The 19522-nt window shown below is 34.4% G+C and overlaps 1 protein-coding gene across 1 annotated transcript; it reads right to left on the reverse strand.

The window, feature by feature from the left end:
- Positions 1 to 14707: 14707 nt before the first annotated feature.
- On the reverse strand, positions 14708 to 17526 carry LOC127838586 (toll-like receptor 13). Its single transcript, XM_052366413.1, has one exon. The coding sequence runs from the start codon at positions 17485 to 17487 to the stop codon at positions 15442 to 15444; it is 2046 nt and encodes a 681-aa protein (XP_052222373.1). The 5' UTR covers positions 17488 to 17526; the 3' UTR covers positions 14708 to 15441.
- Positions 17527 to 19522: the final 1996 nt, after the last annotated feature.

The following is a 19522-nucleotide window of genomic DNA, read 5'->3' on the forward strand; positions in this document are numbered from 1 at the left end:
CGCACACACGAACACGCACCCACACACAACCACACCCCCCACACACATATACACCCCCCACACACATATATATATATGTGTGTGTGTGCGTTATATACACATTCATACCAAATTCTTTGTGAATTGTGCGAAAAGGGTCAATTTTGCGTCCGTGGCAGCAATAATAATGAGTTTGTGCATTTATTTTATAGTTAAAAAAACCCGACATTCAAACGCAAATGTAACATACACATAGTTTTACGTTTATGGATATGCAGATGTGCCTAAAATTTCACCCCAGCAAATTCTCTCAGTGTATAAATGTTTAATGCATGTTTTATGAAGTTAATTTTAAAGGGTGGGAAAACTGTGTTGTAAAGTAAAGTGCAGAAATCAAACTTAAGACACAAACTGAAAATCGTGAGTTCGCCTAAGCTCTTAACAATCAAAGTTGAAAGTTCCAACACTTTATTCCATGTTGTTTTCAGGACCACTTCGTTATCTACGTATCCGAATAAAAAAAGGACATTCGTTTGAAACAATAGCTGAATGAGTTCTGAATGTTGGTTTATGTCAACATCTCCCTTCAACAGCAATATCACTGGCTTTTTAAGCTGCATTGCAATGTCAATCTCCTGATCACAGAAAACGCTATTAGCGAAGCCTTCAGAAAGTACTACAACAGCTACATTCGAAAGTTCCATAAATATTTCTCGATATATGTTCCAACCAACTCTAAACTGTTCATCACCAATGCTCACTAAGTCCCGCCCAACACCCGTCACTTGCTTTAGCTTATCATTCAAAGGCGAGAAAACTGCACTCCGAACGAAAACCTCGTCAACGCTGCTATAAATCAAATACACCGCGAAACCATTGCCTTGGTTTAAGTTGGCAACAATGCTAGCCATGCGACCCTCTTTTCGTTTAAGTTTCCTTTTGTAGCGCAAAACAGTTATTCCGACCATCACTGCTGTAACGACAGCTACTGTGCTTGCCACCGTAGCACCGATAATTGCTGTACGATGACAGTAAAATATCAACAGCATGAGCAGATCTGTAGATACGTTTACTTGAACGTCTTTCTGTGTGTCAGAACGTTATTCATCGAAGTCTGCGATTAATGTTTTTCCTTTTAAAAGGCTTTGGACTAATTGGTAGTCAGAACATTTTTTACATGTCTGTTCGTCTTCCCCCATCGCCACTTGTACTGTAGGAAATGTTGTCACCAAGTCTATTGTGGGTGATTGCATTATTTTAATGCGATTGTTCTTTTGGTTTAATTGCCTTAAACGAGTAATTTGTTTCAAAAAGCAGCTTAAATCAGTGATCATATTGGACTGTAAATCAAGCGTTGTTAATCTTGTATTTTCAACAAATGTCAGTGGTGGAATGGCATTGAGTCCGTTATAATCTAATTTAATTTGTTTAAGGTAATGCAACGATCTAAACAGTCCAACAAAATCTGATTCATTTTTCATCTGCATTCGACCTAAATTATTATCGGATAGTACCATATTTGCCAAGAAGGTAACGTTCGGAAATATTACAGGATATATATATTTAAGTCCGTTTTCTGTTAAATCAATGAACAACAGACTTCTTAGGTTGTCAACACGTACTTCCGCATCTAACACCCTGATGTTATTTTTCCTGAAATAAACCCGTTTTAGGTTTGCCATAAAACTGTGACCTTCCTGAGAAACGTAAGAAACGTTTCTTATATTTTGAACAATAAATGGGGACAGTTGTTCATCATCCCCACATAGATGGTCTAAATAAAGAGTGTCGATGTTGTCCAATATTTTCTCCCATCCATTACTATGTTAAGTATGACGCATGTCACGTATATTTGTTATTGACCGGGACAATGAACTACAAAAAAGTAGAGCATTTAGCCCATGGTCTTCCTTGGAAATTCCAGATAAGTCAACTGTCTTTAAATGTTGCAGTATTCGTGTTTTGGATCTGTAATTACTTAAATCGTTGGAGATTGATATTCCGGAAAAATTTATATGTTCAAGACTTCGACCGAAGTTTACGTCGGTATCCAAAATAGGTAAATCAATTACGTTTACATTAATTTCGCTTATGTCTAACAACGTCACTGGACGTTTGAACATTTTCCAGAACCGTTCCCCTAGTGTAACGTTATAATTGTTATATGATGTCTCTCTTAGAAATAACGCATGCAGGTTTGGCAAAACATCTTCATTGGACATAATGTCAAGTAAGTCATTAAAATTAAGCTGCCGACAATCGTCTAAATACAAAGTCGTTAAATTTTCCAAACCGTCGAATACTCCTTTATCTAAGGTTTCCAGTATTACTATGCGTATATGCATTTTCTCTAGGCGCTTCAAACCAGTGAAAATACCTCTACGTAGGGTGTTTGATGAGTCCCCATTCGAAGAAATCGTAAGATATGTTATATTTTCCCATCCTACTGTTCGGAACGTTTCACTTGTTATTGACATTTGGTCAATACAATGTAGCTTTACTCGTATGGCGTTGGCCGGCTATTCGGCAGGAATATTCGCATTACACATGAAAGTGTTACTCACTTGTTCACAATTACTTTTAGAAGGAACAGTTTGCATTTGTGAACACAAATTGTTTTCATCGATTGTAGCGCAAATGAAAACAAGCAAGTTTTCAAGCAAATGAACAGTAAATATTTAAGCAGCTTCATTGTTTCCTTACAGATAAAAATGTCTTCCAATCCTTCCATTTTTGATCAACAAACGTCCATTTCCACACTTCAACTATTAACGGTTAGTTAGCTCAATGTCTGTATTAAACACACCAATATCATCAAAATTCACACGTTACTTATTTACGAAGAAAGAAGCTGTGGCATTTTATTATAACTCAATACTTCTTTAAAACAATCCAAACGTGTATGATTAACGTTGAAATGCCTTTATACGATCTCACAAAACAACGATCTTCAAAAGTGTAATATTACCAGGAAGTCAATTGAACTGTTCGGTATGTATTTCGTCTTTAGTTTAAGATTAAAATCAGTAACCATCGACTTGTATCCACTATACCAAAGTTTGCTTTAGTATTATATTACTGATAAGCAAGATAACAGTACATGTTTGTTAAATCATACAGTAGTTCGCGAATCGATCCACGGTTTAATACAAGTTGTTCGACAAATACTTGCCAGTTGGTTTTGTGTTGCGTGGAAAGCATTTTCACGAACTACTATTTTTTGTTCTGTGTTTATTGCATTGTTTAAATAAATAAAACACTATTTAACATAAGCGCATTACATGTGAACCGTCGTTAATGAAAAGGAACGTTGTTCCAAATCGCTTCGCCTCTTTGTATTGCCGTTTGAGTTTCATCATGCCAAATGTTCTAAATCCCAATATTTAAAAGTAAGCTACGTCTCTGCATGTACTGGCTTTAACGATTTATTCAAATGAAAATTATAGTGTTAAAACTTCCTGTTACTTGTGCATCTTCTTTGTGTATTTGTATATAATTGTTCATGTTGAAAAAGAAACCAGATGAAGTAATTGATAAGAATCATCCAGTGTTACACAGCTGTTTAAAGGAAACATTTAAACTCTGCCGAAATTCGTTAACGACCCAATAATTTGCTGTCGCCAGTTTAGAATAAATATCTAGCTTGAATTAATAAAACAGAAACACATAGTTATAATGTACACGAGGTTCCACGTTCATTTATAATGATAATACAAACGAGACATTACAATGTCGAAAACGCCAGTCACCGACAGTAGGATGATGAGAACGCGAAATAAGTTCGTGTTATCGCCATTGAACTATCGCATGTTCACCATCTTTATATCACCTTGTTGGGTAATTGCGTTTTGGTTATCGCGCTGTTAGATATCATCACCATGAAGTCTCGTTGGTTATCGCGCTGTTAGATATCATCACCATGAAGTCTCGTTGGTTATCGCGCTGTTAGATATCATCACCATGAAGTCTCGTAATCATCATCGTACTCTCATGTCATCATAATAAGAATTATGAACGTCGAACTATCGCATTTTACAATAACTGGCATTTTATTATCATCATACAGCACCGGCATCATCATCATGCAATTGCGTTATTATTGCGAACGGTCGCGTTATCACTATCGCACTGTAATTTAAACATAATCGTACGTTTCCGTCATCAACATCAGACTATTGCGTTATCAAAGCGTAATGCCGCGTTAACACCATCGTACTGTAATTTTATAATCATCATACTACCCCGTCCTCAACATTCGATTATCATCATTGCGCATAATAGTGCGTACTGTCGCTTTAACATCATCTTACTGTAATTTTATCATCATCGTACTTTCTTGTCAGAATGAGCCTTCGTTTAATTGGAACCATTTTTAAGATCCCATACATCACACAAGCTGCTCAAATTTGTTTAGCTTCTTAGGTTCTTACTTGAGCAACCTCGTGCCTTTGGCCGTCATATATCATATTTTGGAGAAAAGTGTCGGTTTCTTCAGATGTGGATATTTTTGACAAAGGGGAGATATTGTTTTGGATAAGACTACTTGCATGTCTATGTTTAAATTCTCCTCTGTAATAAAACATGGATACATTTTTTTGAAAACTTTTTAAATTACATAATGCTCACAATTGTATTAATTAATGTCGTTGGGACTATTTACCAAAATGTCTATAACTAGTCAGTTTTTGTCCAAAGTTTGACCCCTTCAGAGAATGCGGCATATAACAGTTGCACTGTCGTGCACTGACCATATGCGCGTCCGTCCGTCTGTGCGCTGCTTCTTGACTCAGATATATCTTTGCCGTATATTGATGGATTTCGAAATGACAAAAATGTCAAACAATACCTAAAACAATGTGTCGAGTGTAACACCCAACTCCATTTCTCAAACGTTAGGGTGATAAATATAGTTCAAACGGCAACAATTAAGTTGCCTTTTTGTTACATATGTTGAGTTTTAAAGCAACAGTGGAATATGCGGGCATCTTGACCCTTTGGACAAATGTGTTGTTGTTTTTTTTCTTTAAAAAGCTGTTTTAAGACAGTCCCCGTTTTTAGCCAAAATAATTATTGTTCGTTACTCTAAATTTGGGCCATAATTAATGACTCTTAATTATCGGACAGTTTATTTTAAATGTTATTTAATCAGGAATCTTTCATGTTGCGCTTATTTGATGTTGATCATGAGGATTTACAACATGACTTAGGTCACAAAACCCGACAAGAGAATAACAATAAGGCGATTGACCATTACATTTGCGTTATTGGGTAAATAACTATAAATACCGGTAAAAGGCAATGGTCTCAAACATCTTTAAATGAAACATATATAAAAGTATTTTTACTATACGGCATGGTATTTTACAATCACGTGCTATTATTCCTTAAAACAATTGATATACAATGTAACTACCCGTATCCGCTCGTAAATGCAATATGTTAAAGTGTTTTGAAAAAATTGAATACCTGTATTTTTTGTTCATAAATTTTTGGACAGCTCTCATTTTTAACATTCTTTGAACATCTTAATTTCCGGATACGACAAACATATTGTTAACTGTCCGTAAACTTTGAGTAGATATGGTACATTTAGAGCGAATTTAAAGTTATTATCAGGGAAAGCAATATACCAATTGAGCAGGGGAATAAACCTGAAACATACTCCAGCTTCGCGCGCTAAAAGTCACTGTACCATTTGCCCATTTTACAAAGTAAGCCTGTTGAAAGCCTTACCAATATGACCTGTAACACACCATTATCACGCTGTATACCCTTATCGACCGAAGAACAGGAGACGTATACCATGGTAAGCGCTAAACGTTGGTCAGCGTGATCAACTTCAAGATAAATATGCTATTTAAAACTTGTCTTACTTTAACTGTTTTACCATAATAGGTAAACCAGAAGATACTTGTGTTAAGATATATCACAATTCGAAATTTGTTTTGGAACGAATACTAGCAATCAGACAGGTTTAAAGTATTTAATACAATCATTTTCACTCGCGCCTTTTATTCTTTAAAGTTTAAAAGAAAATACGTTTCAGAACAAGTTCAGGTTTTTTATGAATAATTTTTTTATTTAAAAAATTGATTTAAGGTTTCTACTATAGTTAGACTACACATGGAACGTGATATGAATGCAGAGTTTTATGGTAACTGAGAAGACAATTACAAGAGTGCCTTTTTAAACATCAGATTCCGAACATGTCGCTCGTACTTCAAACTAATGGTTTTTAAAGATTGTGAAGGGATTGTACTGCACTAACTATGCACCTATGACTGGAAAAGGTTATGTTAAAGAACTTGTATTGTATTCTCTTTCTTTTAAAAAGAAATTTGTTAATTAGTTAATGTCATTGGTTTACAGATTATTTACTAATACATTGAGAAATGATGTATTTTATGGTCGAGTCTAGACTTTAGCGGATTGGTCATATTTTTGTCTTATTAAAAAATCTTTATTTCACGGACTTTATGGCTGAACTTAATACTGTCCGAAAACTTGTTAATAAATGGCGGAAGATGCCACGATAAGCTCTTTATATCACTTTGCGTAAATGTTAAAGGTAAACCTGCACATACCTCTTCCGGCTACACTTGCATGATCCCCAGCGAAATATCAAAAGTGCGAATGCAAATAACTAATTCATTTGCAAAATTAAAAACACGAATCAGGATATTTTATAAAAACTATGATTTATGCTTAAATAGTATTAATCATGTAAACAAGTTTACATGTTTGTCCATGTAGATACACGCTGTACACTTAATAAACACGTGGTTTGCCTATGTAGATTATGTACACGCATCTGCTATATTTTAAATGCAGTGTGAGAATAATAAGACAATATGCTTGTTATATTCTATAATAGTATGCTTTATTTAACCAGAGCAAATTCGCCGTGAATAAATCATATGTAGTTGGCGAAAATGAATGTATGGTTGTAGAATGAAAAACATGTTCATGTTGCAGCGATACAAATGCCAGTTGAAGAGACGACCGTGAAGGAAGTTATCCAACGCAAATAAGTTAAACATATAATCATGCCTAACATACATGTGTGCTTATTTTGATTTTTAAAAAATAGAGCATAGGACACATATTGAATCACTGCCAAAAATGTCTTGCGGGTGCAATACTAAATATTTGGATTGTATTTGATCTGAGAAGTTACTCACTGCTAAATGAATTTGTTGTCAATTATTGTATTACATCGTACCTCATGTGCTTTAGAGCACCCATAAATGAGAGCCAATATGTCCCTAACACCACCTCTTACGTGCTGAGCAAGGACTTATGTTACGACTGTAACGTATTAAAGTGACCTTTTCACAGATTTTTGCATTTATTGAAGTTTGCCATTATAAAGGTAAACGTTGCAACTAAATAGTCCCTGTTAAAAGAAAAAAACAAGAATAACCTTTAAAAAACGAGAAAAACAGAGTATTCCTCAACCGAGCTCAAAACACTGATCCTTGGAATAAAAGTCTTGCACCTACACCACTCGGCCATCCGTGCTCATACAGTGTGTTGTTTATTATACATGATATAAGCAATCCTCATAGTTTCACAAAATATAACGAAAATAACATAACTTAAAAGTATTCAATCGTTTTACGTTTGTAACGCTTTATACATTTTACGTATCTAAATCGTCAAAATATATTTATAATGGATTTTTAATATAAATGTTCAGTGTTACTGTATCCTTGCAAAAATCATAACTACAACGATAATTCGAGAATCTGAAATAGTTTTTTTGCACTGTTTTCAATTTACTAAAACGTAAAAATGTCCCTTTAAGGTTTAAGGGTTCTTAGATTTTAAAGAGCGATCTCCCTAAATGAACTTAGTTCAAAACAAGCAACTCGAGACTTTTTCATTAAATGTGTTTACCGAGTAAAATCAGAACAGTGCTTTCAGTCAAAATCTTTAATTAACTTTAAGATAACTAGGAATGTTAGCATATGTGTTTTTCAAAAAATAGATTTCCACATATACCATTTCCATGGTACATAACCTATTGCCAATATTAGATATTGGCCCGTCGAAGATTGATATTACTGAAATTAACAAAAAACGTATTATAAAGATAATTGGTAATTTCCGAAACAATGTAACTGTTTCTCTAGTTATGCCCCATTTTTAAATACCAAGGACGTATTTGTTTAAACGTAAGTATCTTGCAGTACGACCTTATCATTCGGAAGGCTTACACGTATTTCAAACTACATATTTATTCAGCCAAAGTGTTTTAGTACATTGAAGTAAAAATCCGAAGAAAACTGTTGGTGTACCTTTTTTTCTTTACTCCTACTGACATTAATTGTGTATATATTTAAATGTTTATAAAATAAGAGACTTCGAACCGAAAGTACGTAGCAATCGATATGTTTATTTTAGAATGAAACACAATGGGGCTAAGGGCAGAACATATGGACGCATTAAGTACAGGGTGATACACATGCCATCGCTACCTACGGCGATATTTGAATACATCAATATACTTATTAGAACAGAAACGAAATAATGTTGTATTGTTAAAAGCACTTTTTTCCTACTTGCATCTTGCACATTACTTAAGCAATAGAATGTCTATTAAATACGTTTGTACTCTACCTGCTCAGAACACATTTAGTTTTCTTTATCAGTTTTATAAAAAAAAATGTTGGCAACTGATTTACCTCTAATCGTAAATATGTGCTTTTGTTTTGAAACTATCATAATTTGCCAATGGTAACACTGAACATGTTATTAGACGTGTTATTATACTTATAATGTTAATATGTATAAATTTGAAAAATACAAAGTGTTACAATTTTATTGAATTTCATGATGCGAATAATTTTACTGACTCACGATTGTGTGTCATAGTCTTTATTTATTATAATAATACAGCTTTACACTAGTTACATCTTCTACATATAGAGTAATCAAATATGTTGTATCCAATAAAAAAAATACGGAAGCATCGTCTTTCTTTATCGACCATGCATTTGACGATGTGAGTGCGAACAATACATACGGAATTCAGAGATATCAACACATTTAAGTGATGCAATCTTTCTTTGTTAGAAAACCGCGATTTTCAGCTATTGTTTTTTATCGAGGACAATAGCTCGATGCGATTTAATATCAGAAGCGCTTTCAAAAGCAGAGATGACTTTTGTAGCTGTGAAGCAATCTTTTCTCTCAAACAACTGCGAGTAAAGTGTATCCTTTTAAACGGCTTTGGACAAAGTTGTAGTCAGAACATTTTTGACAAGTCAGCACCTTACCACCCATTGTCACTTTTACAGTGGGGAAATTTGTCAACAAGTCTATTTTTGACGATTGCATAATTGTTATGCGATTGTTCCTTAGGTTCAATTGCGTTAAATTGGGCATATCTTTCAAAAAGCAGCTTACATCAGTGATCATATTGGACTCTAAATCAAGAGTTGTTAATCTTGTATGGCCAGCAAATGTCAGTGGTGGAAAAGCATTGAGTCTGTTATTATTTAATTTAATGTGTTCAAGGTAATGCAATTATCTAAACAGTCCAACAGAATCTGATTCATTTTTCAACTGCATTCGACTTAAATTATAATCGGATAGTACCAAACTTGCAATAATGGAAAGTTCTGAAATATTACAGGATATATATATTCAAGTCCGTTTTCTGTTAAATCAATGAATAACAGACTGCTTAGGTTGTAAAAACGCATCTAACACTCTGATGTTATTTTTCCTGAAATAAACCCGTTTTAGGTTTACCATAACACAGTGGCCTTCTTTAGAAACGTAAGAAACGTTTCTTATATGTTGAAAAATGAATGGGGACAGTGTTTCATCATCCACATATAGATGGTCTAAATGAAGAGTGTCGATGCTTTCCGTTAATTTCGTCCAATGATGATTATAAGTACAACGCATGCCACGTATATTTGTTATTGACCGGGACTACAAACAAATAGAGCAGTTATCACATTGTCTTCCTTGTAAATTCCAAATAAGTCAAATGTCCTTAAATTTGGCAGTACTCGTGTGTTCGATAGGTTGTATTTAAATCGTTAGATACTGATATTCCGGAACAATTTACATTTTCAAGTTTTAAACCGAAGCTTTCGTCGGTATCCAAAATAGGTAAATCATAAACGTTTACTACATTTCGCTGATATCTAAGAACGTCACAGGAAGTTTGAACATTTTCCAGAACTGTTCCCCTAGTGTAACGTTATAATTGTTATATGATGTCTTTCTTAGAGATAACACGTGCAGGTTTGGCAAAACATCTTCATTGGACATAATGTCAAGCAAGTCATTTAAAAAAAGCTGTCGACAATTGTCTAAATTCAAAGTTGTTTAATTTTCCAGACCGTCGAATACTCCTTTATCTAAGGTTTCCAGTGAGACTATGCTTATATGCATTTTCTTCAGGCGCTTTAAACCAGTGAATATCCCTCAATGTAGGGTGTTTGATGAGTCCCCATTCGAAAACAGCATAAGATATGTTATATTTTCCCAACCTCCTCCTCGGAAGGTTTCACTTGTTATTGACATTTGGTCAATACAATGTAGCTTTACATGTGTGGCGTTTGGCGGCAATTTAGTTAGAATATTCGCATAACGCATGAAAGTGTCACTGACTTGTTCACAGTTACTTTTAGAAGAAACGGTTTGCATTGTGAGCACAAATTGTTCTCATCCATTGTAGCGCAAATTAAAACAATGATGTTTCCGTGGAAAATAAAAGGTAAATATTTAAGAAGCTTCATTTTTTCCAAACGTATACATACTGTTCTCCAATCCTTATATATATATGATCAACACAATCTCAATGCAAAAACTTCCGCTATAAACTGTGCGTCAGCCTAAGGTCCATACTAAACACTTCCGCATCATTTATATTTATATAAATTTATATACGCAGCAGCGGCTTAATGGCAAGAATAAGCAATATTTACATGTGTATTTATTCAACGAGAAGTTCTCAAAATAGAAATGATGCAAGATGTAAAACAGGAAGTTCGACCAATACTAGTCAGTTAGTTTATAATGGACCGAATGCATATTTGTATGGTTAACAGAAATGTAAAGAATGGAAAAGTAGCTTGTGTCGAAAATAATATAACTGGGTTAATATACCATGTACACTACTTCACCACTTAATTGAAAGTATGACCTGATATTGCGAAACGGTACGGGAATCATTGCATAGTATACACTTACGTTCATTGTTTACAATTATACAGAAACACAAATATTTTATAATATTTCGGACTTTATTTTGTTTTGAAAACTGTTAATCTGAACATTCTGGTCTCTGATTTTGATATTTTTCTCTAAAGTTATGACAGTTTAGCGACAAAATATGTATATCACAGTTGTCATTGTAGTTTGTTACCATAGCATTAACTTGGTTCTCTGCTCAACTTAACGTAGTGTTGAACCCTTTTGTAAACGCTGAAATATTTTTATAATTAAAAGTTTTTTGCTAACTCGAAGAAATTAATTTGTGAAATCCGATAATTGTATAAGATCATTCTTCAGAATTTTGGTTTTCTGATGTATGCACTGTTTAAGATTTGAAACAACCATTTGGGAGTTATTTATTCTCCAAATTTAGTGCACACCATGGACAACAGTCAGTGATTCTTAGACATAACAAGTTGCAAACCTTGAAGTTTCAAATTCAGTTTAAAAAAAAAAAAGTTTCGATTTGATTTTAAATAGAAGTATAACCCACGTACCGTGCATCTCCGGGTTTACATCCATAAAATGGTTAACACTTGTGTTAAGGAAACCCGTCAATACATTTATCGTTAATATTGGTCAATGTTTAAGTTAAAATACTCGCAAATGAATTCTTTTACCTAATTGCTTGACCTAATAAGTGCTCAGATGTCAATTAAAATAATTCTGCTAAGCAAAATTTTTCATTTATTGCAATTTATTCTTTATTGACAATGTAAACAAATATATTTGTATTACCTCCATATTACTTATAAACCAAGAAACGTTTGCATTCCAAAACGTACACCATTATACATCATTTTTATTTATTTATGCATTATCAGATTTCATTTAATTCTGAATTTATATTAGATGATTAATGTATATGATGCATTTTATTCCTTTCCAGAAGCAATAATTGTCTCTGCAGTATAGCTACCCATGCAGAAGAAACATGTAACCTGAGGGCAAAGAGCAGCTACCACCACAAGGGAGTCATAGACTGGAAGGCTGCCTCGTCAAAAAATTCCGAAAAAAACATATGAAGAAATGTAACAGGAAGGCCGTGGAGCGCCCCATGACGATAGTTGCCAGAACACTCGAAGTTGGGGAAATGTTATCTTCTGCACATATGGCACCGTACACGACTCAATTCCTTCAACTTGTACATAATATACGCTTCCTGGCAGCGTCATATTTCACATTCTGGTAATGCCGAAAAAAAAACGGTACGAGTAAGAGATTGCCCTACGACAACTGAAGATTATCTTGGACGTACATGACGCAGGCGCGATTCAAATATCAAAGGATACTCCGCATTTAATGTTTGAGGACGCTGCCTATGGATTCGTTAGCGTGAAATAATCCAGATTGAGCATATTTGGGAAGAGTGTGCAAACACTTGTGCTTGGGGCGTTGCGTTGCAATCATTTTGACGTATAACTCTTATGTTTTGTTGGTATTATCGCAGTGTTTAAATACATACAACACTATTAAGATTAAGCTAATTTATATAAATCGGTAATAAAAAAACAATAACAATAGCTGAACCAAATCGTTGTGCATTTGTGTATCTTCGCTCTCTTTTAAGCATTCTAAATGTTCATCGGCACTATTTGTAAACGTTAGCTACGCCCATGCAGACAGTTTCTTTAACAATTAATTCAACTGAATATCGTAGTTTCAAAACTTCCTGTTCTTTTTTTGTAAATTGTTCATGTACATAAAAGAAACAAGAGGATTTAATCGATACAAGCCGACGTTCGTTCACGACCTAACCATGTTTTGTCGCCATTGTAGAATCATCTTACTTGTATCAATAAAACCAAAATATACTTATTATGTTCAAAGTCCCATTTGCATAAGGGATGATAATGAACACGTGTAATAACGATAACTAACGAAAACGCGCTAGTAAGGTGATGAAAATGCGAAATAATTTCGTGTTATCGCCATTGTAGTGCCACATTTTCACCATCGTAATATCCTGTGGGGTTATTGCGTTTTCATCATCGTGCTTTCGTGTTGGATATCATCACCATACGGTCAAAATAACAGCATCCGACTGTCGCGTGTCATCATCATACTGTCCCATCAGACTATTGCGTTATCCTCATCGTAGTGTCGCGTTATCAAATCGTACCGGCATGTTTTTGTTTCATTAAACGTTTACCGAAATAAGAACGTTCAATGTCGTCAAATGTAAGATTAACCAAATTATTAGAAATAAAGCAATTCTGTCAAAAATTGTGTGGGGAAAACTTAACAATACGGGCGTGTTAATAACATTTCAAATATTGTTATAACATCTTATTAGTGTGTTGTGGTGTCATCCATAAGCCCGTAGGGCTTATGATCGCTCTATTTTCATAGGCTGGAACTGACTAAAAGACGCCTCTTGGTCTGATATTTTGTTAGGAACATATACAAACATTTTTATAGGTGTCTATACTTCACAAGAGTCATGACTGTTGCATCAGTATTTGTAGAGTGTGGTAAATGTTATGCCTTTTGTTCGTGCGAGGAAAATATTTTTAGGCTAGCACACATGTCGACTTCAATTTTCGTTTGAATATAGATATATTTGAATTTAAGGGCAACTCACAGTAAATTATAACTCCTGCCTTTATTATTGCACTGTTGTTGCAATTTGTTGATTGTCATGATAAGATTGTGTCGGGTGCATATATCGAAAAGTAGGCATAAACATTAACCTTCTTATTATAAAAAATTTACACATGGGGCAATTGATGTGCACATAAATAGCAACGTTTCTTCCAATAACGCATTGTTATTTCCCTATCTTAATTTCATATTTTCATTTTGTTGGTGGAACTAACTCTTTCGGGCACAAACACAATACGCTCTACACAAACTAAATCAAATTATTGAAATTCAATTTTAAAACCAAACAAGCAAACCCCACTGTTAAAGATAGCCTGCGGGGAGTCTTTCAGGCACTGATGTGAGACGTAAGTATATGTAAACCACAAATATTTTGTGTATTTTGAATTATGAGTGAAAATATTGTATTTTGAAACAAATTTTAATCCAAATTGTTCGTGAGTTAAAATATGGGCCGTTTGCAAATGCATGTGTATTCCTTCCATCGTGTGTGGATACTTAATGTATTAATTCCTATGATGAATAGTAATAGTTATTATAATGGAACTAAAAGTGAATGAAAATCACAAGAACTGATATATCCACAATAATAATATATAAGATAAACTTCATGTTAAATTCAACATGATATGTCATCATACAATATAAACATACTTTTTTTTTTTTAACTCCAACATACATATATACCAAATATCTTTGTGAATTGGGAGAAAAGGCTTAATTCTGCGTCACTTGCAGCAATAACTACGAGTTTGTGTATGTACTTAAGATTCGTTAGTACAAAAATTCAAACGAATAGGTTAAAAGACATATACTTGTATATATATTTTGATTAATGAGTGAAGATATTGTATTTAAAAAAATATTGTTATCCGTTTGGTTCATGAGTTTTAATATGGGCACTAGATTTGTATTCCTGCCATGCGGTTACTAAATGTATTAATTCTTATGATGAATAGTAATGTTTGTTAGAACGGAACCATTAGTGAATGAAAATCACAACCAAATATATTTCCACAACAAGAATATATAAGATCAACTTTATATGTCAATATCAAAATGATATGTCATCATGAAACTTGAACATACTATTTTGTTTTAATAACAACAAAACACATATATATATACCAAAATCTTTGTGAATTGTGCGAAACGACTCAATTTTGCGTCCGTGGCAGCAATAACAATGAGTTTGTGAATGGATTTTATAGTTAAACATACCGAACATTCAAACGCAAAAGTTACATACACATAGTAAAATGTTAGGGATATGCAGCCGAGCGACAAATGTCATCCCAGCAAATTCTCTCAATGTTATACATGTTTAAGACATGTTTAATGTAGTTCTTTTTAAACGGTGGGAAAATTTTGATGTAAAGTATAGTGCAGAAATGACACTTATGGCACAAACTAAAAATCGTGAGTTTGCCTAAGCTCTTACCAACCAAAGTTAAAAGTTCAAACAAAAACAGATCATTTAATGAAACGTGTATAAAACCGTCTTTAAGGGTTGTATGAGTTAGCACACGCAAAATCAATATAGACAATATGATCGGTCTATGCAACATTTCCATACATGTTTTTCATTATTCCATCGCAATAATTGGTCGGTTAAGCAATCTAGCTCATCTGCAGAAATGATTCGCACACTTTATCCCATGTTGTTTTCAGGATCAGTTCGTTATCCTCGTATCCGAATAAAATACGGACATTCGTTCGAAACAATAGCTGAATGAGTTCTGAATGTTGGTTTATGTCAATATCTCCTTTCAACAACAATATCACTGGCTTTTTAAGCTGCATTGCAATGTCAATCTCCTGATCACAGAAAACGCTATTAGTGAAGCCTTCAGAAAGTACTACAACAGCTACATTCGAACGTTCCATACATCTGTACATTTCTCGATATATGTTCCAACCAACTCTAAACTGTTCATCACCAATGCACACTAAGTCCCGCTCAACACCCGTCACTTGCTTTAGCTTCTCATTCAAAGGCGAGAAAACTGCACTCCGAACGAAAACCTCGTCAACGCTGCTATAAATCAAATACACCGCGAAACCATTGCCATGGTTTAAGTTGGCCACAGCGCTAGCCATGCGATTCTCTCTTCGTTTAATTTTCCTTTTGTAGCGCAAAACAGTTATTCCGATACACACTGTTGTAACGACAGCTACTGTGCTTGCCACCGTAGCACCGATAATTGCTGTACGATGACAGTCAAATGTCAGCGACTTGAGCACATCTGAAGATAATTTTACTGGAACGTCTTTCCCCGCTTCACAACGCAATTCATCGAAGTCTGCGATTAATGGGTGTCCTTTTAAAAGGCTTTGGACCGATGAGTAGTCGGAACATTTTTGACAAGTCAGCACGTTACCACCAATTGTCACTTTTACTGAGGGGAAATTTGTCAACCAGTCTATTGTTGACGATTGCACAATTTTAATGCGATTGTTCCTAAGGTTTAATTGCGTTAAAGTTGGCATATCTTTCAAAAGGAAACTTACATCAGTGATCATATTGGACTCTAAATCAAGCGATGTTAATCTTGTATTGCCAGCAAATGTCAGTGGTGGAATAGCATTGAGTCTGTTATTATCTAATTTAATTTGTTCGAGGTAATGTAATGATCTAAACAGTCCAACAAAATCTGTTTCATTTGTCAACTGCATTCGACCTAAATTATTATCGGATAGTACCAGATTTGCCAAGAAGGGAAAGTTCTGAAATATTACAGGATGTATATATTCAAGTCCGTTTCCTGTTAAATCAATGAACACCAGACTGCTTAGGTTGTAATAACGCACTTCCGCATCAAACACTCTGGTGTTATTTTTCCTGAAATAGACCCGTTTTAGGTTTGCCGAATAACTGTGACCTTTCTCATAAACATATGAAACGTTTTTTATATTTTGAAAAATAAATGGGGACAGTTTTTCATCATCCCCACATACATGATCTAAATAAAGAGTGTCGATATTTTCCCCTAATTTCGTCCATCCATTACGGGATATAGTACTACGCAAGTCACGTATATTTGATATTGACCGAGACAACGGACTACAAAAAATGATTGATTTAATCCCAGTGTCATGCTTGTAAATACCAGATAAGTCAACTGTCTTTAAATTTTGCATTACTCGTGTGTGGGACACGTAGTTACTTAAACCGTGAGAGACTGATATTCCGGAAACATTTACATGTTCAAGACTTCGACCGAAGCTTTCGTCGATATCCAAAATACGTAAATCATATCCAGTTACTTTCATTTCGCTGATGTCTAAGAACGTCACAGGACGTTTGAACATTTTCCAGAACCGTTTCCCTAGTGTTACGATATAATTGTAATATGATGTCTTTCTTAGAGATAACACATGCAGGTTTGGCAAAACATCTTCATTGGACATAATGTCAAGCAAGTCATTAAAATTTAGCTTCACACAATTGTCTAAATTCAAAGTCGTTAAATTTTCCAAGCCGTCAAATACTCCTTTATCTAATGTTTCCAGTGAGACTATGTTAATATGCAGTGTCGTAAGGTGCTTCATTCCAGTAAATAGCCGTCCATGTAGGGTGGTTGATGATTGCCCATTCATAAAAAGCATTAAATAGGTAACATTGTCCCATCCTCCTCCTTGGAACGTTTCATTTGTTATTTCCATCGGGTCAATACAATGTAGCTGTACTCGTTTCACGTTGGGTGGCATATCAGCAGGGATATTCTCATAACACATGAAAGTGTCATTCACATGTTCACAATTGATGTTAAAAGAAACTGTTGGCATTGTTGAACATAAAGTGTACTCATCGATTGTAGCGCAAATGATACCAAGTATGTTTACGTACAAAATGAAAAGTAAATATTTAAGCAGCTTCATTTTTTCCAAACAGATAAAAACGCCTTCAATCCTTATACATCTGATCAACAAAAGTCCATGTTAACACTTTCGCTTTTAACGTTGAGTTAGCTTCAGGTCTGTATTATACACACCCACATCATACATATACAAACATAATCCATTTCCTGTAAAGAAGCTTTGGTATTTTATTATTATTCACTCCTCATTTATAGCAATCCCAATGCGCATATTTAACGTTTAAACAACCATTATACGAGCTGACAAAGCACGATCTTAGTTTAAGTGTAGACAAGTGTAAGATAACCATTAAAACCAGTGCCTATCGAAACGTTTCCGCTATACAAATAACTTCAGTATCATATTACGGAACAGCAATATAAAATTACATGTATGTTAATTCATGAAGTAGTTCGCGAATCGATAAAAAATTCAATACAAGATGTTCGACCAATACTTGCCAGTTGGTTTATAGCCTTAATGCATATTTGTATAATTATTATAATAGCATGGTTAAGAGCTTCTTTCGGGAAAAAATATTTGTTAGCAGTTGTGCGTATTACCGGATGTTGCGAAGCATTATAGGAATCATTTATATAATTTATACTAACCGTCGTTGTTTACAACGATACATGGATTTTTATTTTTAAAATTGCGAACTTTAATTTACTCAAATTACTGTAAATCTGAACATTCTGAGCACTAATTTTGAATATATTCTGTTTTAAACGACAGAACTTGGATATTGAAATTGTCACTGTAGTTTCTGACACCTGTATTATCTTCGTACTGTGCTCCACCTAACCCGAACCCGAGCACAACCTTTCAATTTATTATATTATGCAATGAATTTGTACTAACACGCGCTGGCTTATTTGTGGAAAATAATATTTAACGTCTTAAGCATTTTTATTTGTAAGTGTCTGCAAATTTTTAGTACTGAACCAACTACTTGGGATTAATTTATTCCCCAAATTACCTGCACATCATGTAAAACAATTAAGCTTTATAAGATGTTTTAAGAACATACCCTTAAGTTACTTGTTTTATATCCCAAATGTTTGACCTGATAAGTGATCTGATATCAATGATATTTTTTAACGCAAAATTGGTCAACTTGTTTAATTGATTCTTGATTTGCAATATATAAATATTTTGTATAACCTCAATATTACTGATAAACTAAGACACTTCAGTTTTTTTAAACGTACGTTAGGAAAGATGTTACAAGAACAACGTTTATTGAAAGAATCAGTGTTTGACACGCTTCATTGTGCAATTATGAAGGTGTTAGTATTATACAGAATAAGCTGTTTTATTAACATGTACATATCTGATAATCATAATTATATAATCCACTTTTATTTATTTATTCGTAGTCAGGAAACAGCTTTGTCTGAATCAATATTAGATATTTCATTTATATTATTGCATTTTTTTCACAGGAACTAACTCGCAAAGCATGCGGAAAAAATCTGTTACACAAGGGCAGTTACCAAAAAAAGTGAGTCTTAAACTTGCAGGCTTCCCCGCCAAGCTATTCCCAATGTGAAGGAGGCGAATGTCAAAAGAATGCCGTGGAGCACCTCATGACGATTATTGCAACATCACTCGACGTTGGGGAAATTAAATCGACTGCACGGAAAGCGACCAACTGGGTTGCTGCATGTTTTACTTCCCGAAAGCGTTAGATGTCACATTCTGGCAACGCCGACCACAAACTCTACGAGTAAGAGATCGCTTTGAGACATCTGAAACTTATCTTCGGACGTACATGACACAGGAGCGACTCATACATCATACGACGCTCCACATTTATCAGTAGAGGACACTGTCAATG

Source organism: Dreissena polymorpha, chromosome 7 (genome assembly GCF_020536995.1).
Source record: "Dreissena polymorpha isolate Duluth1 chromosome 7, UMN_Dpol_1.0, whole genome shotgun sequence".
In the NCBI taxonomy this organism is placed as follows: Eukaryota; Metazoa; Mollusca; class Bivalvia; order Myida; family Dreissenidae; genus Dreissena; species Dreissena polymorpha.